This window comes from Typopeltis vanoorti, chromosome 23 (assembly GCF_054136105.1).
Source record: "Typopeltis vanoorti isolate ZY-2024b chromosome 23, IOZ_Tvanoo_1.0, whole genome shotgun sequence".
Classification (NCBI taxonomy): Eukaryota; Metazoa; Arthropoda; class Arachnida; order Uropygi; family Thelyphonidae; genus Typopeltis; species Typopeltis vanoorti.
Window position 1 is genome coordinate 39,546,403 of NC_143571.1, and position 25,486 is coordinate 39,571,888.

Genomic DNA, 25,486 nt, shown 5'->3' on the forward strand with positions numbered 1-25,486 from the left:
TTGCAGACACCACACTCTCAGGCAAGGCATTCCAATCATTTACAACTCTGCACGAAAAAAACCTGCTTCTCACTCCCCTACTCAAACTTTTTATACAGTTTCCAGGGATGACCTCTGGTTCTTCACCCCGATCTCCCACTATTTTCTGTACAATTTCTCCAGCATTGATCCTATAACAACCCCTTACTAACTTGTGGGTCTCTATCATATCCCCCCCTCTTCTTCCTGTCCACCAGACTCTACAAATTACATCTTCGCAATCTTTCTTCATACTCGACATTCCAGAGGTTAGAAACTACCTTAGTCAGTCGCCTTTAAAACCTTTCCAACATCTCTTCGTCCTTCTGAAAACCAGGTGACCAAATCTGGGCACAATAGTTCATGTGTGGCCTAATCAAATACTTATACAACAGAACAAGAATCTCCCTACTTCTACAAGTCAGTGTCTTCCGCATCATTCCCAGAAGCCTTTGTGTTGTCTTCACAATTTTGGCTATGTGTCCCCTAAATTTCAGATCCTTATCCACTATCACCCCCAGATCTCTTATTTCCTCCACATCCAACAATATATCCTCATCTCCTTTATGAAGTGGCACAATCTTACCCTCCTTCCACTCCTTAGGAACTTGACCGAGTGCAAGACTCGTATTAAAAAAATATGTCGAGGCAGGTGTCAACTCCCTGCCACATTCCTTCAGAAGACATGGTGATATATTATTAAGTCCCACAGCCTTATTGACATCTAGTTTGCTGAACTCCCCATACACCTCTTGCTCACTTACAGTCAGTCTCTTCTCCCCATCATTAACTGCTCTCAATCTCTCCATGAAGTCACATTCATAAGATTGAAAGACCTTTATGAACTGTTCATTAAGTATCTCCACTACACATTCTGCAACAGCTGTCTTTATACCATTTTCTCCAATCACTGTCATCCTTCCATAATCATTCTTCCTTTTGCTGGCTACATATCGAAAAAACTCCTTAGGAATAATTTTGGCTTCATTAACTAACTGCTGTTCATACCTTGCTTTAGCTACTCTTACCAACTAAGTCACCCGCCTTGTCTGGTCTTTGTAAACCTCATGGAATCGGTTATTTCCACTTCTCTTATGCTGCCTCCATAATGCCCTTTTTCTTTGTATCGCATGCTTAATCTCTTTATTCATCCATCTCACACCTACCTTATTTAACCTTCTCACCCTTGGAATATATTTAGACATTGCATCTACTAGATAGTTTTTGAAAATCCCTCAAGCTGCATTGATCTCTTTTCCAGCTCCAGTCCTAGACAAGAATATTTACATGATATTGCATATAACTAGCATCATCATAATCAAATTCCTGGTATATTTCTTCAGAGGGTGTACAGGATATCACAGTACTACATGAAAAATTTACATCATTACTAACTTCCTATCCACAATTTTCCTCCAAATCAGTCTGTTACCTGTCAAAACTCCAATATTATCAGATCTCATATTTCTGTCTTCTAAGGCACTTTTTACTGTATCAATCCACCTATATCTTGATCATCCTCTGGGTCTTTTTCCTGCCAACCTGACAAAGAACACTTCTTTTGCGAATCTTTCCTCTCCCATTCTGTTTAAGTGACCATACCACAGGAGATTAGCTCTGCTAACACATGCCTGGATGCTGACAATGACAGGTTCTTTCCTAATATCCTTGTTTTTACTATTATATTGCCATTGACATCATCTCTTCATGCCCCTAATCTTTCTCAGGACTCTCATATCTGTGGTCTCTAGTTTCTGGTCAAGTGTTTTATTTCTAATCCATCTCTCAGACCCATAAGTTAAATTTATTCCATATGAATTTATTCAATTGACCTCCTACCATACCAGTTTTGTTGATTCTATTGTCTATTTCCATATTTAATTTACCATTTCACTAAAAATTGTGTCTGAGTAGCTGAAATGTTTTACTTGCTCCACAATTCTCCATTCACAACGCAGTTGACATTTTCAATGCTTCTGCCTATTTTCATTATCTTTATCTTGTTATTGCTGACCTTCATACCATATCTATTACAACAGTTATTCAATTTAGTCAGGGAATCTTGCACAGTTATAACAGATTTATTTTAAAGTATAACAATGTACACATAAAACAAAGAGCTGAGATTAGCATCTCCAATTTTGATATCAGGTTTAATACCATTTCCTTTCATAATGTGATCCATTTAGATAATGAATAATAGAGGCGATAATATACATCCTTGTCTTACACCAGATTTAACATTAAACCATCTTCCTGTACTTTCTTCAATTCTAACTGCTGACTTACAACTCAAATAAAGACTAAGTATTGCTTGAAACGTATCGAATAGCTTCTCTCTTGGCACCTTGTCATATGCCTTTTCCAGATCTATAAAACTTAAATACAGATCTTTATTATATTTCCATGATTTTTCAACTATTTGTTGTAAAGTGAACATCTGATCCTGGCAGCCTCTATTTCGCTGAATCCAGATTGTTCTTCACCAAGCTTTTCTTCTACAATTCTTCTCAATCGTTTCTCAAGTATACTTGCATAAATCTTACCAGGAACACTCAGCAGGGTAATACTGCTGAAATTCTCACATTCAGTTTTATTTTCCTTTTTATATATCGGTACTATGAGATCTCTACTCCAATCATTGGGAATTCGTCCCTCTGTCCAGGCCTTCTGAATTATGCAGTGCAGCCACTGTAAGACTTTTATACTTCAATTCTTGAGCATTTCTGGTCAAATATCATCTACTCCAGCTGCCTTTCCACATTTCAGGTTTTTGATGGCTTTTTTTACTTCAAGTATGGATATGTATTCCTGAATTCATGCCTAGTCAGTGTTTTTTTATCACTGTGCTGTTGTGCAACATGTGTAAATATGTTCATTACAAAATATTGTTAATAGATGAATTAAAAAACTGTATTTTTTCTATATTTTAATATTGTGCGATTATATCTTTTCATTTCTAAATCATTTTCGGACCACTCTTTTTAACCACCTCTTTGAAAACGAATTCTTAGAAAGTAAGATTTTCGAATGATCAATACTTCGAAAAAATAATTTTTTTTTAATTTAGCGAAAATTAGAATTCACACAGGTAAGTTTAGGTCGTTAGGTCTGGATTATTTTTAGTCTTTTTTTTTAATAATGTGGAAATAACACATAACTCATAATTCATAACTTATAACTCATACCTCATAAATCTTAACCATATTTATATTTATATTTTACCAATATTTACAAAAAAAAAAAAAAAAAATAAATATCCACCAAATCGTATGCCTGCTAAGCATGCAAAAATTTGTACGTTTCTCACCTAATTAACAGTTGTCGTGTACCCTCATGTTTACAAAAACCTGAACAGTTTTTGTAAACATATGGCACATTCATACTATGGGTGGGCTAAGGATTATTTTTATATTTGTATTAATTTTATATATACAGGTATCCCTGGCTTAACGCAGTTTTGTTTAACATGGGGTTTGATTATCGAGTCGAAATTAATTGCGGCAAACCCTTGATATACGCGACAAGAGTTTTGATTAACGTGCCTTTAACCCTGCGGAGCTCACAGCTCATCTGACAGATACATGCAAAATGTTTAATATAAATATTCTTACACAATTCAGTGTATAGCTTGGAGGTCATGAGTAGCTGTGCATTCATATGCTACAAGTGATATTCCGCACTGTTTTTTGCAGTCAGTTTGGTTTAACACGTGTTATGTAAAGGTTTGTGATATTTGAAAGTAAACTGTATCTGAGAGATACTGCGACCTCCAATGTCAGTACAGTATGGTACAATTTCTAGATTGTAACTGCTAATAAATAAACCATTGTGTATTACTGAAATAGAAATCCAAAGGCTTATTTATCATACATATCCTCTAGGAGATGTGCTTTACATTATGGAAAATACTAAGGAAAGTGATCTGGAGCTTACTCCACCTTTACTATGAGTTGCCCAGAACATTGCTTATGCTTGCATCTGCCGAAACTTTAAATTTTATATATTCGGCACGAAATTCTTGTAGTTTCTATATTTGGCTATGAAATAATGTTGGATTCAATATCCACTTAATTTGTACCATCATGTATTATATTTGCAGTGTTTTTTCTTTATGTTTTATTGCTTGTTTGCGAGGTCTGGAGAGTCAATTTGTTTGTTATCATAGAATTTATGCCGATAAGAAAAAAAACTAAATTTTCAAACCACTCTTGATAACTTCTTTTGATAAAAAAATTACAGTAAATAATGTAGGTACAAGTATTTATTAAACATTTACTTTGCATTCATCTTTTATCTTTCCTAAAAGATTACCATATAAAACGAAGTATTAATACAGTGATTGATCATGGACGAATTGCAAGTTGTTTATTATTACACGTTGGAAAATTAACTTCTCTTTTATGATCATTGTTTTTTAAAGTGGTAACCATTTTGCTTGTATAACAGTTGGGAAATTTTATCTATAAAGCATGTGATTTTGCGTGTTGGCGACCAATTCGCATGTCCTTCATTTCTTACTCCTCTTCAATGATAAGATCCAAGAGTTAATTAAATCTCATGAAGAATCGAGTGATTCTGACCTGCTAGATTTAGATGCACAGTGGTAAGATCCCGAAGAATATGAAGAAAATTTAACCACTGATAGTCACAAAAGAGATTTCGCAGAAATAATTTGAAAATATTTTTCGTACAAGCGAAGCTTTTAAGCAGCAATGCTTAGAGGCTGACCCTGATGAAGAGAGAAGCAGTAAATTTGCAGAAGAGTAGAAGAGGCAATAGGGCCATACCATCAGTTGTATGAAAAAAAGAAACAAAATGCCCTCCAAACTACATTAGCTCTTTAATTGTTTAATTCATTAATTCTTTGTTAAGAAGTAGAATAACAAATGTATATTCTGAATATGTTTTATTGTCTTTCAGCTTCATGGTTTTCCTTTAATAGGCCCTGAGACATACCCTAATTCTTTTATAAAAAAAATTAGGGGTCAAAAAAGAAATCTGAGGAACGAATTATACATTTTCCCATAGGTTATTATATTCAATTAGCGCGTTTTCGATTAACGTGCCTGTTTTAAAGAACGCATTAGGCGCACTAATCGATAGATTGCTGTGTATATATATATATATATATATATATATATTTGTATTTTTATGTATTTTTTACATTTATTTTCTGATAATACAAAAAATGGCCATAACTGAACTGTTGCCATAAATTTTGAATTTTGAAGCACAGAATTGTTTAAAATGTCATTATAGGCACAGCATTAAGATTCCCTTCTTGTCTGGGTTGCTGTATGAGAGGTTAATTATTTTTTGAGTCATTCTTGGATTATAGCTATTTAGTAAGGCTGTTTTTTTATAGTTTTTTATAGTTTCCAGTTCTTCTTTTAGAGATTCTTCAGAAGAACAAATTTTGTGTGCTCTTTTAATACTAGGGATTTTATTATTATTATCATCATCATCCAGGCCTCCATGGAGTCAAAGGACTCATCGTGGGGGGGTCGTTTTTATAAACACAAAGTTTATCATACAGTTCATTATCACACAAAGTTTATTATGATGCCATAATTTATAAGGCTATGATAAGACTTCCTCTATAAAACTATGATTCACACTTGACTACTGCACACTGGTTTGGTCACCTGGGTTTCTTGGGGACTAGGAGGTGGTCGAAAAGATTCAGAGACAAGTAACCAAGATGGTGACAGGTCTGTGGTATACACCCTATACGGATAGGCTAGGTTTGTGGGTTACAAAGCTTAGTTGATAGACGGAAAAGAGGGGACATGATAGAAACTTTTAAGCTATTAAAGGGGTTTCATAAAATTGATGCAAGTGAAATTTTTCAATATATGAAAAAAAGTCAGAGAACTAAGGACAATCCATGGAAGTTGGTTGTACAACACTGTGGTTAGTAGGATGGGGGGGTGCAGACCAGATTTTTTGCATGGAGAGTGGTGAGTGAGTGGAATGGATTGTCAGAATTGCTTGCGAGTTCCCTGATGGTGAATGGATTCAAGGAGAGGTATGATAGGATTCGTGTGTATGATGGTTGATTTGGGTCTCCCATGATGAGTGTCCAGATTCCATGGAGATGGTGGGCTGATATAGTGTGGACATAACGACCTGTGAAAATTGATTTTCAGTAAACAGAAGTGGAAACAGATCCATATTGCTTATACTGTATGTGTATATCTAGAAAGGAAATACTTTTTCATTATTCTTTTTCTAGTGTGAACTTAATACAAGGATGTAATGTGTTGATATTTTGTAGAAATGAGTGAAGTTCTGGTTCTATATGACTCCAAACTGTAAAAATTTCATCAATGTACTATAGACAAAACGTTGGTTTTGGGTCGAGAAAGAAGATTCTTTTCTTCTAGGTGTTCAAGATAAAAGCTAAGTTAGTGATGGGGATGAGCCCATTGCAGTTCCTTCCTCTTGTTTATATTTTTTTTTCCACATGAAGTAACCAGATGTAATTGTAAATTTGAATATCCACTATGTTTGATGGGAATTTTTTGGGCTAGAAATTCTAGTGTCTCTTTGTGAGGGATATTTGAGAGGGGGGGGGGGGGAGAATATTAGAATTAGGCAATTAGAAGAAGCATAGGACTCCTATACCATATATTAAGATTCCCTGTCATTGGAACTAGGGGGGGGGGGTGCTCAGCCTGAACCATGAAACAGCCCCAGGCAATGATACCTTCTACACCAAACTTTATCGTTGAAACAACACATTTGGGCTGGTAGTGTTTTCCTGGCATTTGCCAAACACAGACTTGTCCAATGGACTGCTAGATAGTGAAGCATGATTTATCACTCTAATGAATGTGTTTCCACTGCTCCAGAATCCAATGGCACAAGCTTTACATCACTCTACCTGACTCATAGCATTACCCTTGTTGATGTTAGGCTTATGCTGCGACTGCCATGGAAACCCATGTTCTTCAGCTCCCAATGGACAGTTACAGTTATGGTACTGGTGTTGCTTATAGAGGTATTTCAGAACTTAATAGTGAGTGTTTCAACTGAGCATAGGCAGTTTGTTTTTAAAAATGCACTTCAGCACTCAATGGTCCTACTCTGTGATTTTATGTGGCCTATCAGGTCAATTGTGCTGCTGTTGCATCTAGGCATTTCCACTTCATAATAACATCACTCATAGTTTATCAGGGTAGAACTCACCAAAACTGAGCTGTTGCACATGTGGCATTCTGTGACAGCACCACATCAAAAGTCACCTGTTCAAGTACAGCCCATTTTACTTTTAATATTTGCCTATGAAGATTGCAAGGTTATGTGTTTCCTTTTGCACCTGCATGAGCCATTGTTGTGATGTATATAGCCATATCCACTACTATGAAGAGATGTTCAGATATTTTTGATCAGATAATTTATCTTTGGAGTTATATAAATTTTAACACTAAAAAATTCAGTAAACTTACCTTAAGATATATAACAGCATCAGTTCCATAGCTTTCACAAGATGTTAAAATAAGATCCCCTTGAAAATACCGAGCATAGAGTCGAGAAAGAGGCAAGCCATATCCATATCCTGCCTAAAGATATATCACATACATTATTCATCAAAGTACCAGTAAAACAAAGCATTAAAAAAAAATGCCAATTCTTGTTTATTCCTTTATCCAAGTGTAAGCAAACAAAGTTTGTGTGTGAAGTTTCTTCATGACTAAGCTACTTGTATACTGAGGCTTTTACTACTCATATCTGGAATATGACTTCTGTATTACTTCAAGGTCTAGCTACCACTGATGAGACCACAATAATGGTCAAAACAGGTTCTGAATAGTGGCCCTTACCATAATGCACAGCATTATCTTCATCTAGGAGGTCCCTTGTGTCATACACACAGCTCATCATACCATGCCTAAAACACATTCAAATTCTCTGCACACTTTAAGGAAATGCATTCCATTCATTCACAACTCTCCATGCAAAAAACCTGTGTCTCACACCTTTGCTCATACCCTCCTTATATAGTTTCCAGGAATGACCTTTTGTTCTCCCCAATCTCCCACCATTTCATGAAAAACCTCTTTAAAGGTAATCCTATAACAACCTCCTTACCAACTTGTATGTCTCTATCATATCACCCCTCTTCCTCATATCCATAGACTCTGCAAATTGCATCATCTCAACCTTTCTTCATATTCAACACTCCAGAGATCAGAAACTCTTTTGGTCAACTGCCTTTGGACCCTTTCCAACATATCTTCATTCTTTTGAAAACCAGGTAACTAAATATGTGCACAGTAGTCCATATGTGGCCTGATGAAGATAAAGAACTGATGTTAAGGAAAACCAGAATCTCCTTACTTCTACAAGTCAGTGTCCTTTGCATCATTGCCAGAATTCATTGCGTTGTCCTCACAGTTTTGGCAAATGTCCTCTAAATTCTAGATCCTTATCCACCATTATCCCAGGATCTCTTATTTCCTCCACCTTCAACAATATATCGATACTAGGGGAGGCCCCCATCACAAAATGCCCCATTTGTGACTAGCACATGATTTCCATGTGGAAGCAACCTACCATAGCAGAAAGATATCCTCACACAAGGGACAGATGGACGAAAGAATCAGATATCATCATATCAAGGTGGTAAAGTACTAAAACCTTTTCTTTTGCCTATGTAATAATTAGTTTTAGATGAAAGAAGGAACAAGAATTTTGACTAGGAGGAAAGAGAACTTTATAGTGCCCATGTGCAATGATTTACTGACTGTGTTGGACTGGTAAGCTGAGAACTTATGATTGTGCAGTTCCTAATGTGATGTGAAGGAGTAAAATGACAGTAAATTTAGTTTAGAAGTTGACTTATGTTTTGTGCTATGTGTGAATTTAATTTACCCATGGAATGTGAATAGCATACTTGTCAGTTTGAACATTTCTTATTTGCTTAACTAGTGATTTAGTAATGATAAAAATGTGATTAGCCTTTGACATGTTAACTTAATTGTAATCTCTTTGACCACTTAATAAACATGTTTTTCTATGTAAGCCTGAGTTTTATCTGAGCATGAGACTGATTTTACCACTCATAAAACCACGGACCTATGCATAAGGGGAATATAAAGGAAGTTAAGAGCAATTTAGGTCATGACTGTAGGCTAAGTTTACTTTAAGCTACTTAATTCTTTTAATAAGGTTAGGTAACACTTGACCTCCAGGAAGGTTTCTTTGAATAAGAATTTTCTGTCCTAAAGCTCTGACTGCCACAGCTAAAACAAACAAATATCGTCAGAGCTTGAAAAGGAAATGGGTCCCAGAGAGATAGTTTAGAGATTTATTCTTAGTTGGTACAGAAAAATAATAGTAGTAAATTTATAGAAAACTAACAATGTAACAAGTGCATCACATTCAGGATAATAGCCTGGGAGTGCTTTTAAAATACATACACCTTTGAGCTCTTCGAAAAGATGTAAAGAGGGTGCAGCAGGTCAAATTCTTAGCATTTTAGTAGTTTTAAACCTCTGAGAAGGCAAGGATGGATGATGGATGAGCTCCATGACAATACCACCATGATACTGTGATTGGTTATTGTGTCAACCAATCCAACTGAACGTTGTCATTTGTCATGAGTTGCTGTTTTTGTTTTCTGAGTTTCATCTGTTTTTGCATGTGTGAAGTGTGAACTGAGGTGGTAGGCAAGTTTTTATATATAATATACGCAAGTTTATAACATATAATTTGCCATAAATTTATAACTTTTTTTCCCATATTTACAATTGGAAACAGTGTTGATGATCTACTGAATATCCCATTTTCTGCCAGAACTTTTGTGGATTATATGACTGTACTCGAAGGAGGTAAGCCTCGTTTTCTTCTCTTCCAAATTTACAGAGCATGCACAAAGATGCAAGAACTAAGTATATGAGACACTGCTCTATTTCACAAACAGTATAGTAGACTGTTTGTGAAAACAGTCTACTATATTATCTATAAAGCTATTATCCTGAATGTCAAGTGCAGTCAAGACTTTTTTGTTCATCTTGTTTAATATTCTACAGAGACAGAAAGGCATTTGGAATAGGCATGGATATTCTGACCTTAACCATTTAATAGCAGCAGTGCAAAAACATGAGTGCTCCCAATCACATGTTCAATCATTTTTAAATCTCAAGATGTTTGGAAAACAAAGAATTGACACTCTCATTGACAAACAGAGAAAAAGTGAAGTTACCCTCATAATGAACAGGTAAAGAAAAATAGACACATTTTAAAAAGATTATTATTATTATTATCATTATTACGGGCGACTCCAGGGAGTCCTTAGACTCATCGAGGGAGGCCCTAAACATCATGTCCACACAACTATATGACATTCTCACAGTATCTATCATACCTTGCCTTGAACTCATTCACTGTCATAGCACCCACAACAAACTCTGGCAGCTTATTCCACTCATTTACCACTCTAAAAGTAAAGAACCCAGCTCTACACCCTTGCCCAGCTTCCATAGATGTCCCCTAGTTCTCCCACCACCAGTCCTGATCTCAAAAATATCCTCTGAATTAATCCTATAGGAACCCTTCAGCAATTTGAATGTCTCAATCATATCTCCCCTTTTCCGCCTCCTATCAACCAATTTCTGCAACCCACAAATCTTCAACCTGTTCTCATAAGGTTCATTCCATAGACCTGCTGTCATCTTGGTCATGTGCCTCTGGATCCTCTCCACCTCCTCCCCATTAAGAAGAAACCTAGGTGTCCAAATCTGGGCACAGTAGTCGAGATGAGATCTTATCAAGGCTCGGTACAGAGGAACAATAACTTGCTTGTCTCTGCTCGTCAAAGTATTTTTCCACAACCAAGTGATTTGATGAGCTGATTTAGCCACTTTCGCAATGTGTCCCCTAAACTTCATCTCCCTATCCACCAACACTTCCCTGGTCTCATCAATCTCCTGGAGTACAGTTCCACCAATGTGGTATACTGCTGCTAATCTTTTCATCCCAAAATGCATAACCTTACATTTTGTCACATTAAATTGATATCCATTCTCCTTAGCAGAGAACACCAATCTATCCAAATCATCCTGCAAGATTTTGACATCTTCTGCATTCACTATTGCCCTACCCAACTTTGCATCATCAGCAAACAAATGAACCATTCCTCTTAGATCATTCCCTATATCGTTAAAGAACAAATTAAACAGCAGTGGTCCAAGAACAGAACCCTGTTGCACACCACTAGTCACAGGCCGTCTTTTGGATTCTACTCCTGAATAAACTACGCTCCGATAGATCTCCATCAACCAACCACCTATCCATTCCCATATGTTGCAGTTTATGGATTAGAATTCCATGTGGTATCCTGTCATAGGCCTTAGCCAGGTCCAGCAGTATTACTGTAAACCCATTACCCTTATCCAGTTCAGCTGTCATTGTGTTATAAAACTTGAGCAAGTTACTGAGGCATGATTTCCCCTTCACAAAGCCATGCTGTACCCCATACAGTATCTCATTTTCATCAATCCATTCCTGTATTTTCCCCTTGACTACTTTCTCCAAGACCTTGACAACGACTCCTGATATGCTGATCGGGCAGTAATTTGCAACAGTAGTCTTGGATCATCCTTTATGCAGTGGAACTATTTTCCCCTCTTTCCACACCTTTGGGACTAAGCCAGACCTGAGACTCAGATTAAACAATATGGTCAAGGGCACTGATAATTCTTTAGCTGCTTCATGTAAGACTCATGCCGGTATACCATCCAATCCCACAGATGTATTCACATTAAGGTTCTGCAATAGACTATTCACCTCCACTTCATTCATCACAATTCCCGTATAAACTAATGGTTCCTTCATTCTTTCAGTGTCACCACCTGGATGATATACTCTTGCAAAGTGCTCACTCAGTAATTCCACTATATCAACTGATTCAGTAACCTCCTTACCATCGGCATTCCTTAAAATCATTCTGCCATGTACAGTTTTTTTTTTTGCTTGCAGCATATTTAAAGAACTGTTTGGGATTCTCTTTAGCTTGCATAGCTAGTTTCATTTCATAATCTGCTTTTGCTTTTCTTACCACACTCATTACCCTTCTGACCTGTGCTTTATACCGTTCATGTGCCTGCAGGTCACCTTTCTCTTTAAATTCCCTCCACAATTGTTTCTTTTTTTGCAGCTCAAGCTTAATGGTGTTATTCATCCATTTGACCCCCACTTGTTTTACTATTCGGATCCTAGGTATACAATCAGCCATAACCTCCTGTAAATGATCCTTGACCACTTCCCATGCTCTATTATGATTAAATGATGCTGTATGCTATTTGGCTAAGCAAGGGCTTCCTTTGAGAGGTCATGATGAGTCTGAAGATTCAGCTAATCAAGGAAATTATAGAGAATTTTAAATGTGTTCCATGAGTATGATCCTCTTTTAAACAGTCATTTAAAGGATTCGACTGCATTTCAACTAACTTCTTCCATAGTACAAAATGATATCCTTAGCGCTACATCTGATGTGGTTAAAGATGCTATAAAAAATTGAAATTGCTACCACTACATTTGTGGCCATCATTCTGGATGAAACATCTAATGTCATGTCAAATTGCAGCTATCAGCTGTTTTCTGTTTTGTCTGTAATGGGAAAATACACAAAAGGTTCATCGGATTAACAGACATAAGTGATGATAGAACGTCTAGTGGTCTTTTTAAACATGTTGTAAACATAGTTGCGGAATTTAATATTAGTCAGCCAAACTTATGATGGTGCCCATGTAATTAGTAGCCATATTAATGGCTTACAGAGGAAAGTTATCAAGGAATATCCTTTAGTAGTATTTACACATTGCTATGCCCACGTTTCGAATTTAATTCTGAAGCAAAGCCTGTTGAATATCAAGGAATGTAGATTGTTTTTCCAAACTATTAGTACATTGGTGGCATATTTTTCTAAATCATCAAAAAGAATAAATGCTTTGCAAGATTGTGTTGCCAAAAAAATACCCTCCATTACATAGATGGAACTTTATTTCCTGGTTAACAAGCACAGTAAAACATCACAGAAATCAATTCATTTAATTTTTTCAATACATAGTGTAGAATTCTGGAGAATGGGACATGGATGCTGTAATCAAAGCTCATGGTTTTTTGCATTTCTTATAAGATTTTCAAACAATTTTGTTGCTAGAAATTTTTTCAATTTTATTTGACTATACTGATGTCTTGAATAATATACTGGAAACTTCATCCTATGATATATTGTACTGCTTTTAACTAAACTACTAGATGTATATAGTGGCCGTTTATTACTGGTTAATTATTTATACATTGCAAACAAATCTCTTTTCCTCTCCTTGTCCTTTTTTTTTTTTTTTTAAATTCTTCTTCTTGAGTATTCTGCAATTGAGCAGGTTCTTCTCTTAGTAGCAAAAATTTTCCATCCACTCTCTTCTGTTCTGAGCCTTCTCTTTCAAGGTTGTGTACCTGTCTCCATTCAGCATGTCATCTAGCACTGTTTTCCTTACTCTTCCTCTGGGTCTTTTCCCATCTATTTTTCCTTTGATGGCATCTCTGATTTTCCCTTTCTTCTTTTTATCCTCCTTAACAGACTTCTTTCTTCTTCTAATCTTTTTAAGACCTCTTCATTAGTTATTTTATCTGTCCATTTGATTTTTTCCATCCTTTTCCAAATCCACATCTCAAAGCTTTCCAAAATCTTAATTTCTTTTTTCTTCAATGTCCAAGTGTCAGCTGCATAGAGGGCAACACTCCACACACAATATTTTATTAGTCTTTTCTTTAGGTTTCTGTCCATTTTACTTCTAAATAAATTCCATTTTCTATTAAAGGTATCTCTTCCCATCGCTATTCTTGCTTTTATGTCACTTTTACATCTTCCATCATTTAAATGTCTTTACTTGATTCAATTTTTCCCCATTTATTCTGATATCCATATTTGCCTCTTTCCTTGCTATTTTCATTACCTTTGTTTTTCTTATGTTAATTTTCATTCCATAATTGATACAGGATTCTGTTCAACAGATGTTGAACAGAATCTGTTCAACAGCTGTTGTTGTCCTGTTTCAGTATTTGATGATAATGCCTTGTCATCTGCGTATCTTATTGCAAATATCTGTCTACCTCCAATCTTCATTCCTTCTTCTGAATTCTCCAGTGCTTCTTTTAACATTGTTTTGGAATACATGTTAAATAAAATTGGTGATAGAGAACAGCCTTGACTTACTCCTCGTCCAGTGATACCTGGTTCTGTTGTACCATATATGTCTCTCACCATGGCAGTTTGTCCCATATATAGTGAAATAATTAGTCTTCTGTATTTCCAATCTATACCAATCTTTTCCATCTCTTCCACCATCTTATCCCATTTTACAAATCAAAAGCTTTTTCAAAATCTACGTAACAGATAAGCTTAGGTGTCGATGGTTATTCATGACTTATTTTTCACGGTATTAACAACAAAGAGGTTTTTTAACGCTTATATTTCGCAGATTTTCGACTCAGCACCATCAGAGCACAACACACATGTAAATGCAACAGTGAGTGAGTGAGTGAAACAATATAATTGCAACAGACAAAAGATCTAAAGTCCTATTTTTGGCACCCTCTAATGAGAAAAAAAAAAAAAAACAGCAGTTATCCAGGAGTTTTTCTTAGGATAACCGTCTCCCAAATTTTTCGCAAATTAATGCAACCATATTTGTTAAGGTTGGGAGAATTCTTCAAAGCCATTGCTGACTCAAAAAAGAATCTTTCAGATCTATAACGACTCCTAAATAGCACATTCGTTTTCCTCCATCTAATCCTGTGTGAAGGAGTGTCCAAAGCGTGGTCTGCCAGTCCCGACTTGCCATAGTAATAGTAGCGAATGTATCTTTCATGTTCTTCCAGGCGGATGTTCACTGATCTTCCTGTTTGCCCATAACTGAACTCCAATACGTGTGTAGAGGCTTAAGTGCTGTGAGGACATCATGTTAGAGGCTTAATGGATTTTTTACAACACTCAAAAAGAATTAAAATAGAATTTAATACTTCCTATATTTCGTCCTAGTCACTAGGACATCTACTGGATTCTTGGATGTAGACTATTGAGATGACTGAGGAAGGAGTCTAACATGTCTGGGCCATGAGGCCAAATAGAGAACACATCATCTACATATCTTAGCCAGATAGAAGGTTTGAGTGGGGCTGAGTCTATGGCTCGTTTTTCGAAATCTTCCATATAGAAATTGGAAAAAACCCATGGCAGTTCCCTCTATCTGCTTGTAGATTTTTTTGTTCCAAGAGAAATACCCAGAGTTAATGGCAAAGTCTACATCCAAGAATCCAGTTCACTATGGAAAAGGAAAAGAACAATTGTTTACCCTTCCTAGACACCTTAGTCACACGCCTGCCTAATGATACACTTACCTACACCGTATACAGAAAACCCACACACACAGGCAGATACATTCACAAACTCCCCCACCACCACCCCTCTCAACAATATGGCATTATTAAAACTCTTACCAAGAGAGCCCACAATCTTTGTTCCAGTGGAACCGCCCTCACTACTGAGCTTAACCACATACACAGCACTTTCCTCTCCAATGGCTACAGTGATCACAGTATCAAAAAAATAATCAACTCCTCCCCCATTCCCCGTCCTTCTCATCAACAAGAATTTAAAAATGCCATCACCATACCCTACATCCGTGGCACATCTGAAAAAATAGCCAAGATACTAAAACAGTACAACCTACACACAGCATATAAGCCCCACCGCAAACTTGCTACCCTTATCCGTTCTACGAAAGATCAGCTCCCTCCTCTCTCTCTGCCTGGAGTTTACAAAGTACCCTGTTCCTGTAAGTTGGCGTACTTTGGACAGACAGGCAGATCAGCATCCATCCGTCTAGAGGAACACAAGTCTTACATCTTCAAACACAACTATGGCCATTCAGGCTTGGCTGACCATGTTTTGGACACCACCCACAGGGTATCATGGAAGAAAACCATCATGCTCCACCACAGCAAATTCAAGAAAGAGAGACTTTTCTTAGAAGCAGCAGCAGCTCTCAAAAACCAACCAAATCTCAATAAATACGGTTGCATTAAGCTTCCGAAGATTTGGGAAACACTCATCACCAGAGTTCCCACCTTACATTCCAGGCCACCTACTACTGCCCTTAGAGGGCGCTCTACCTAGATAGGACTTTAGTGTCACCCACGTGGTTGGGCTTAGTATTGTTTGTTATTTGTGTATATGTTACATTAATTGTTTTTGTAATCCCCGTAGATGTCCTAGTGACTAGGACGAAATATAGGAAGTATTAAATTCTATTTTAATTCTTTTTGAGTGTTGTAAAAAATCCATTAAGCCTCCAACATGATGAACTCCAATACCTGCGCCATACGTTCTTAGCCAATGGCTACAATCCCTACAAAATAGATAAAATACTACATAGGCCCATTACTCTGCCCTCCCCTAATACACAAGAATACAACATGACCATTTCTATTCCCTATATCAGAGGTACATCGGAAAAGATAGCCAAAGTATTGTTGAAACATGGCCTTCGCACCACTTTCAAACTTCATGCCAAGCTGGCAACTCTGATCCGCTCGCCTAAGGATAAACTTCACCCTTTAGCACACCCAGGAGTGTATGAAGTTCTGTGTGATTTGGCCTATTATGGGCAAACAGGAAGATCAGTGAACATCCGCCTGGAAGAACATGAAAGATACATTCGCTACTATTACTATGGCAAGTTGGGACTCGCAGACCACGCTTTGGACACTCCTTCACATAGGATTAGATGGAGGAAAACGAATGTGCTATTTAGGAGTCATTATAGATCTGAAAGATTATTTTTTGAGTCAGCAATGGCTTTGAAGAATTCTCCCAACCTTAACAAATATGGTTGCATTAATTTGCCAAAAATTTGGGAGACAGTTATCCTAAGAAAAACTCCTGGATAACTGCTAGTTTTTTTTGTTTTTTTTTTTCCTCGTTAGAGGGCGCCAAAAAATAGGACTTTAGATCTTTTGTCTGTTGCAATTATATTGTTTCACTCACTCACTGTCGCGTTCACATGTGTGTTGTGCTCTGATGATGCTGAGTCGAAAATCAGCGAAATATAAGTGTTAAAAAACCTCTTTGTTGATAAAAGTGTTTGTGGTGTTGTTAATACCGTGAAAAATAAGTCATGAGATATTAACTTCTCTATTCACTTTCAGACTTCTTTCACTTACAATTTTTAACAGTTCAGTCGCATCTCTTGTTCCCCTACCCTTCCTGAAACCAAACTGATCTTTTCCAAGAAATTCTTCCACCTTAGATGCAATTCTCCTTGTTAGAAGTCTCATAAGTATTTCTGATGTATGGGAAATAAGGCTTATTGTTCTAAAATCCTTGCAGTTCACTGCATTATTTTTCTCTGGTATAGGTATAAATACTAAGGTCATAAAATCTTTTGGTAATTCTCCTTTGTTATAAATTAAATTTATTATTTTGGTTATTTTTTCAGTTCCTTTCTTCTGAAGTTGTTTCAAGAATTCTGCAGGTATTTCATCTATTCCTTCTGCCTTTCCACATTTTAGTTCTTTAATGGCCATTTCTAGTTCTATCTTCAAAATCTTCCATCATAAATTCACTTATTCATGTCTAGACTTTATAGGATTGCATGCTATTCGCTCTATCCTGCAACTTATGGGACACATATATCACAAATGTGAATTATCACTAATTTGTTTGCCATTAATGAAAGTATTTCTACTCATACTTATTTTTTCCTTTCATTTCCCATTCTCACATATCTTCTAAATGACGGTTCACATATTTATACCTTTGAGTAATTCAAATATACCAACCAAATAGAGCATCCTCCTTCATTGTTGTTTTCTAATAAAGCCTAAAACAAACAATAAGATTGTTCCCCATGGTATGCAGATTTGGTTACAATTAATTGCATTGGACCAATGAAGATGAGTGCTGATGCACTATGTACTCTCAAAACTTTCAAACATCGATAAAAATGCAATCATATGGTCAAATTTACATGAATTTTGTAGCGTGGATTCCATAACCCACATGACAGTACACCCAACTGAAATGGGAATGCAACACCACTGGTAACTAGTATAGTAAGGAGAGAAGAATTAAGTACAAGAGGAGACTGGTGCTGGAATCGAAGGAGAATCCCAAAAGTTACTGCACTATGTGGTAATTAGAAGGAAAATTGATTCCAGATGAATTACCTTGCTGGATGGAGATAGGAATCAAGTGACCAATTACACAGTTGAGCTATAGTATTTAATGATCATTTTATTAAAGTGTTCCATCCTGGTAAAGCAGGATGGAACACTATAAAGCTGGTGAAAGTGACCATTCTATACACTAGTAAATTAGGGGAACTAGATGAGATTTTCCCACTTTTAAGGGAATGTACTGTGGGACTGATTATTAACTTAGCTATTTAATAAAAGTCTTGCAATGAGACAACTTCTTATAGAATGGAAGAAAGGTAAGACAGTGACACTGCATTAGGGTGATGGTGGCTGTCAAATGGAGGTATCAAACTAAAGACCAGTTCACATTTCTCATGCAGTTGATAAGATTTTGGAAAAATTGTTAAGAACTTGTATACAGAACTGGGCAGAAGGGCAATGTCATTTATGGACAGTCAGCATGAATTTATTAAGGGAGATTCCTGTTTTAGCAATCTGATTCTGTTTATTATTATTATTATGCGATCCCTCCAGGAAGTACAAAGACTCATCGAAGAAGGGCACCTACTCTACAGCTCTCTGTCTCCACCACTCAATCAATCAACTAAAACAAACTGCAACTACCATCAGAATCTACACCAATGCCATCTACCACCTACTACTGCCACTAGTATTTTCACAGACAATCACAAACATCCATGCCCACAGAGGAATTCCAACCCACAGCCTTTTGGCTGGAGAGTGGATACACTAACTGCTTGGCCAACTAGGCCTTTTATAAGAGTAACAAGTGGAGTGGATGAGGGTAAGGCATACACTGTGATATTTTTGGATTTTTCAAAGCCATTTGACAAGTTGCAGAATGGCAAGTTGATATTTAGTTGCAACATATGGGTTCAGCATAAAGACAGTAGAAAACATTGAACAGAACTCCATGATGGACCCAGGAAGTTAAAGTGGCAGTCGAAGAAAAGATGAAAGCATATCAAAAGTTCCTGACAAGTAATTGAGAACGTGCGCCAAGATGATACAGAGAAAAATGTATGAAAGTAAAGCTTTCTTTACTTTCGGAAAACTAGCTAGTTAAACAAAAATCATGGGAAGACTTTTTTGGCAAGAACATAGAAAATAAATATCAGGAAGGTAGCAAAATATTCTGGAGATTATTAAAAAACTTGGAAATGGAGGAAAGAGTACTGTAAAAGGAATCAAAAATGATAAAGATGATGTGAAAAACTAAGGTAAAGATGTTCTATATGTCTAGAGCAATTACTTGGAAAGATTGATAAATGAAATAAGTAGTAAAAGCACAGTTGTAGAAAACATTCAAGAGGAATGCAGTCAGGAGTAGATATCAATATTAGAGGTAGAAAAAGTAATCCAAAACCTGAAATGTATAAAGCCACCTATACTAGAAAATATTTGACCTAAATGCTGAAGCACTGAGCTATAAAATTTTTACAGTCACTGTAATCATGACTCAGAAGGTCAGGTCTGAAGGTTGAATTCTGGATGACTGGAATACAACTCATCTAATATCCATCTATAAAATGGGAAAGAAAACTGAATGTGAGAATTACAGATGATTTATGCAATCATACTTAAGAAAAGGCTAAGGAAGATTATGGAAAGGAAACTGGGAAAAGAACAATCTGGGTTCAGGCCAAACAGATGTTGTCAGGACCAGATTTTCGATTTAGACAAACAGTTGAGAAATCATGGGAATATAACAAAGATCTATATTTTAGTTTTATAGATATGGAAAAAGCTTATGCCCAAATTACAGGAGAAAAGTTCAAAACATCACAGCTATATGGTGTAAATTGGACATTATACTGTGCAACAGATAGATTTACATCTCAAAGCTGCATTTGAGATGTAAATCAGCAGTTAGAATTGAAGGAGGTAGAGAAAGATTAGTATGATTTTAAATCAGTTGTGAGACAAGGGTGCACATTATCCCCACTGTTATTCATCACCTCTGTGGATCACATTATGAAGATATGTGGCATTAAGAGATTGGTCTTTAGTAGAGCAGATAAGGGATGCCAATTTTTTATATGGTCTATAACAAGACGTTAAGTCATGTTTTTTAGGATTTTTGTAATTTTTTCCGAGGTGCCTCGGATATAGGGTATGGTAATGGATTTAGAGTAATTCTTGTTGTGAGGGGGGGGGGATTGCGGTTTACTGGTTTCAATATTTTTTGGATTTTTTTTGGGGGGGGGGGGTAGCCATTGGCCGAGAAAGTGTTGAGAATGTGGTTTGGGCATTGTCACTTGAACAGATAAGTTGAGCCCTGTTGTGTAGTGTCTTAATGACTCCATTGCGAGGAGGGGTGGTGGGATTGTTGGTGAATGTATCTGCCTATATGGGTGGGTTTTCTATAGACTGAGAAAACCAAGGTTCCATCAGGATGGCAGGTGACTAATGTGTCTAAAAAGGAAGGCAGTTGTTTTTTGGTTTAATTCTTCCAGGGTGAATTTGATTCTGGGGTGTTGGTTGTTTAAGTGTGTTAGGAAGGAGAGGAGCACATCGGAGCCATGTGGCCAAATAGCGAGCACATCATCAACATAGCGAAGCCAAATGGTTGGTTTTTGTGGAGCAGAGTTTAAGGCTTTCTCTTCAAAAGTCTCCATATAAAAGTTGGCCAAGGGTGGGGAGAGTGTAGAACCCATGGCTGTCCCCTCTATTTGCTTGTAGAATTTTCCTTGCTAAACAAAATAGCCTGAGTTCATTGTGAACTGAAATAGGGCTATGATATCAGGAGGAAATTTAGCTTGGATAAGCTCTAAGGATTCTTTGAGTGGGACATTTTGTGAATAAGGAGGAGACATCAAAACTGACCATTATGTCAGTGTGTTTGAGTGTAAGGTTTTCTATGCTGGCTTTGAAGTGGGCTGAGTTTTTTATGTGTGAAGATGTGTTGCCAGTATAGTGTGAGAGAGCTTTGGCCAACTGTTTAGCATGTTTGTATGTGGGGGAAATCAATACCATCCACTATGGGACGAAATGGCACATTTTCCTTATGTATTTATACATAAGGAAATACGGGGGGAGGGGGGGTATGGAGTTAAATGGTTTTAATTTGTTAGTGATTTCCACAGGCCAAGAAGTGACCTTCTTAAGGAGCCTATGGAATTTTCTAATTTGTGAGTTGGTGGGATTGTACTCGATAGGAAGGTAAGTAGCCCGATCTAACAATAGAGCTTTCAGCTTACCTGTGTAATCCTTTTGGTTAAGCAATACTGTGGCGTTCCCTTTATCAGCTTTGGTGATTATTATTTTCTTGTTTTTCTTTAATTCTAGTAGAGATTTAATTTCCTTACTGGGCATGTTGGCTTTTGGTGGTTTAGCTTTGGTCAGAAAACAAGCCACATCCAGTCTAATATCATTGGCAATGTGGTTCGGAAGGTGTCATATCCCGCGTTCAATTCGTATCATAATATCTTCAGCAGGTATTCTTCTGGGCGCAATGGCGAAGTTGTGGCCACGTGTGAGAGCATCAAGTGCTTCAGGTTTCACACTAAATGACGAAAGGTTGACTACCGTTTCAGTAGGAAGTTGTAGTTTTGAGATTGAGTTCTTTTTTAAATTTTCAAATTTTTTGATGTGCCGATCTCGTACTTTTTTTAAATTCTTTCCCTGAGCAAGGCTTGGCTGGCACGGTTATAAATACGAAGAGCCTTTTGCGAAGAGAAACGGTGCTTGAATTCCACACAGTTAGGAATTACCTGGTTATCCCGGCAGTGTTTTAGGAAGGCGAGACGATTCAATTGTCTTGATAGCTTCAACTTCATTTTACTGTAATGGCGTGCTTTACGTGTGATATCATCTCCATGATTATCGTAATTGTCGTGGAAAGGCTTAGATGTTGGTTATGCATTTTTTTACTAAATAATTTAAGGAAATTACAGCGACGTATCTATGGCAGGTATCCAGCGCATGGTCAGCAAGACCAGAATGGGTGTATTGGTGAATATTGGTCCCTTGCAGCCGTAAGCTGTCCAACTTTGGTCAAACAGGCAGAACAGCAAATATCAGAATTTCAGAACACAAGGACTACATCCAATACAGCCACTCTGGTCTTGCTGACCATGTGCTGGATACCTGCCACAGAATACGGTGGAAGAAAGCCACGATAATACACCGTAGTAAATACAAATATGAAAGGCTTTTCATGGAATCAGCTTCAGCCCTAAGAAACAATCCAAACCTCAACAAATTTGGCTGCATGAGACTGCCTCAAATTTGTGAAACCTACATCAGAAGACCTTCAGCCCAATCACCCAAGAATACCAACATTGCCTGCTAGAGGGGGCACCATCGGGACTTTAGGAGAAATAATAGCTTCCTGCTTCTTCCTCACTTTCTGTTTGTTGTGCCTGCGTGCACGTGTCTTGTTCTTAAGTTTCTTGAAAATGGCAACGTGACGTTGCTGAAATATTGAAGTATATTAAAATTTATTTTAATATATATCCTAGTTGACGTTGTAATTTCCTCAAATTATTTAGTAAAAAATAAAAAAAATTCTCATGAAACTCGCATTTTTCATCCTGTAAACTCAAGAAAATCAAACGTAGAACCCACATTATTTCAGACAGTAACACATCCTGTTGGGGTTAGGTATCAAGAGATGGCAGCACTTGTTTGCAGGTGTCTTCATCAGTTGCCACCTATAATTAGTGATAATCATGGGCCAGCTATCTCTGATTGGCTACCATTGGAGATTGAACTGCCCACTCAGTCTCCAAAAAGCTAGATAGGGTTAAAAGTCCTCACCTACCCCTATAAGAAAATAAAAGATGTTAGCTTATTATTATGTCATTATTATTATTCAGGACCTCCATGGAATCATAAGACTCATTGTGGGAGGCCCATCTAAAACAACACAAAGTATATCATACCATTCCTTCAACTCAATCAGTGTTTGTGCTCTCAATCAGGAAATGCTTTCACAGTCCAACCACCCTCTTACTCACCACTTCCATTCGTAACTTCTAGAATTGATCCCTTGATCTACCATACAAAAGAACTCCCCACTGTCAATCCAATAACTAGCTCTCAAATGTCTCAATCACATCATCTTTCCTTCTATCAAATCAAACTTTGCAGGTCCACATTTCCTCAACCTATCCTCATGAATAATATTGTACAGTAACAATATCATTTTTGTTATCTCCACCTCTGTACGCTTTCCAAGGTTAGTTAAGCCTCTTCAAATATTGATGACCAAATCTGATCAGAGATTTATATAACTCTTCTATCACAACTCTTGAAATCTTGGAATCACAACTGTTCTATCTTTACTGGTTAGCATCTTTCTCAGCACTGCAGCAATCTGCTGGGTTAATATCATCACCATTGTAATATGTCCTCCGAGCTTCAAGTTTCTATCAATCATCACCCCAAGGTCCCTTGCCTCCTCCACCTCCTCGAGTATGGTTTGACCAACAGAGTATCCAGCCTCACATTGATGCATCTCAAACTTCAAGACTTTACATTTAAATGAATTAATTGATACCTCCATTCATTTGCCCATTTTTTTTTTTGCCCACCAGCTTATTCAAATCCTCCTGAAGGGCATTCGCATTGGTACTATTACTAATAACCCTTCCCAGCTTCATATCACTGAAAACAACCGAATATCTCCCTGCAATCCACTGACAATATCAATGATATTAGGTTAAACAACACAGGTCCCAATACTGAGCCCTAAGGGACCCCACTTGTAACCTTGCACAACTCTCTGATACCAACTAATCTCTAATCCAATGGTACAGATATCATAGCACTGATAGCATTTATGTTACTGATACTTATCAGTAACATAAATAACATAATATTTGTTTTTTTCTGGTCAATTGTTCTTGTTCTTTATTATAAAAGGCAATCAGATTACTAAAACAACAGCATCTCTTAACAAATCCATGCTGACCCTTGCAGATTACACTACTTCATTTGCCCAATGCTGCATACTGTTGTGTCCCAATTTACGATTATTATCCTATCTAGTGAAATTATGCTTATCTATATTCAACTATTATCTATGCACGAGATATCACCCAAAAATACAAATATTTAAGTTATTTCTCCCCTTAGTGTCCCTAATATTTATATTATGCTGCGCCTTTTGGGACATTTAGTTTGAGATATTAAATACAAAAACAAGGAGCAATTACTAAAATATGTCTGAATGTGAAACAATATTGCAGTCGTGACACTTTATCTCGTTTCTTAACACATTAATTTCCCGCGTGATTAGGTTCGTATTTTTTTCAAGTGGTGCACTGGGCAGCAATTTCAGACAACTGTTTTATCAATGAACAAAGGTTTATTAAACTCATTAGCATGGTACAATTCAATTTCTAATATAATTCAATTCTATATTAAGAAAAAACATTTACAAAATAACATTATCTTATCACAAGTAATTTGGCTAAGATCCTATATGAGAATTTCGATCATGCAGCCATAACAAATTCAACACATACAATCATATGTATAATCCCAGATCTAATTAACATCTTAGTTAACCCTATATTAGTCGGAATATATGCTATAAGCACATGGACATATATAATCAAATCACTCTATTTAAATATCCAAAACTATGTAGATTAAATTATCCTTTCACTGTATTAACACATAACTTTGACATTTAAAACTTTCCTATACGTTACAATACACATACATAATTCTCAGGACACATGAATTACTTATATAATATTAATATTAACAAGTATATTTTCATTATAATCAGTTATGTACTAAAGTCCTAGTATAAATTTCCTTAGTCTCTTCAACAGTTCAGTAATAGAATAATGAATACAATTACAGACGATTTTCAGTTAACACGAGATTTTTACAGTACCTTTTTCTCTTGAGTTTTCTATATTGGCCTCTACCTTTTTCCGATTGAACTATCTTGGTATGATCTCTCCTATAATCTGTCCCTCCTAAGTTCTTTTGGCAATAAACTGTGCTTACGCGATCTTAACCTTTCGTACTTGAATTAAGGACACTTAGAATCATCTATACAACGGCTGTGAAACTCACCACGTGGACACAGACTTCTTTTACAGATTTCCTTTTTTCGTAGTTGTCACTGGATTATGAAACACATAGATAATACCTTCTTTCCTTTGGCTAAATAACATTCCTCGTTTCTTATCATAGGAAATACGGAATCGAAATCCCGCTCACTTTTGTTTCCTTGTTGTGACGACAGAGATAACTCCAATCCCGCCAGTCAGGA

General features: G+C 36.7%; 1 protein-coding gene across 5 annotated transcripts in view; it reads right to left on the minus strand.

The window, feature by feature from the left end:
• The window catches only part of LOC150093791 (pyruvate dehydrogenase (acetyl-transferring) kinase, mitochondrial-like), a 280,509-nt gene that overhangs the window by 55,113 nt on the left and 199,910 nt on the right, over positions 1-25,486 (minus strand). For all 5 annotated transcript variants that reach the window (XM_090413176.1, XM_090413173.1, XM_090413178.1 and 2 more), the window contains one exon: positions 7,473-7,586. In XM_090413176.1, the coding sequence (XP_090269302.1) occupies positions 7,473-7,586 (114 nt within the window). The remainder of the gene's footprint in view (positions 1-7,472; positions 7,587-25,486) is intronic.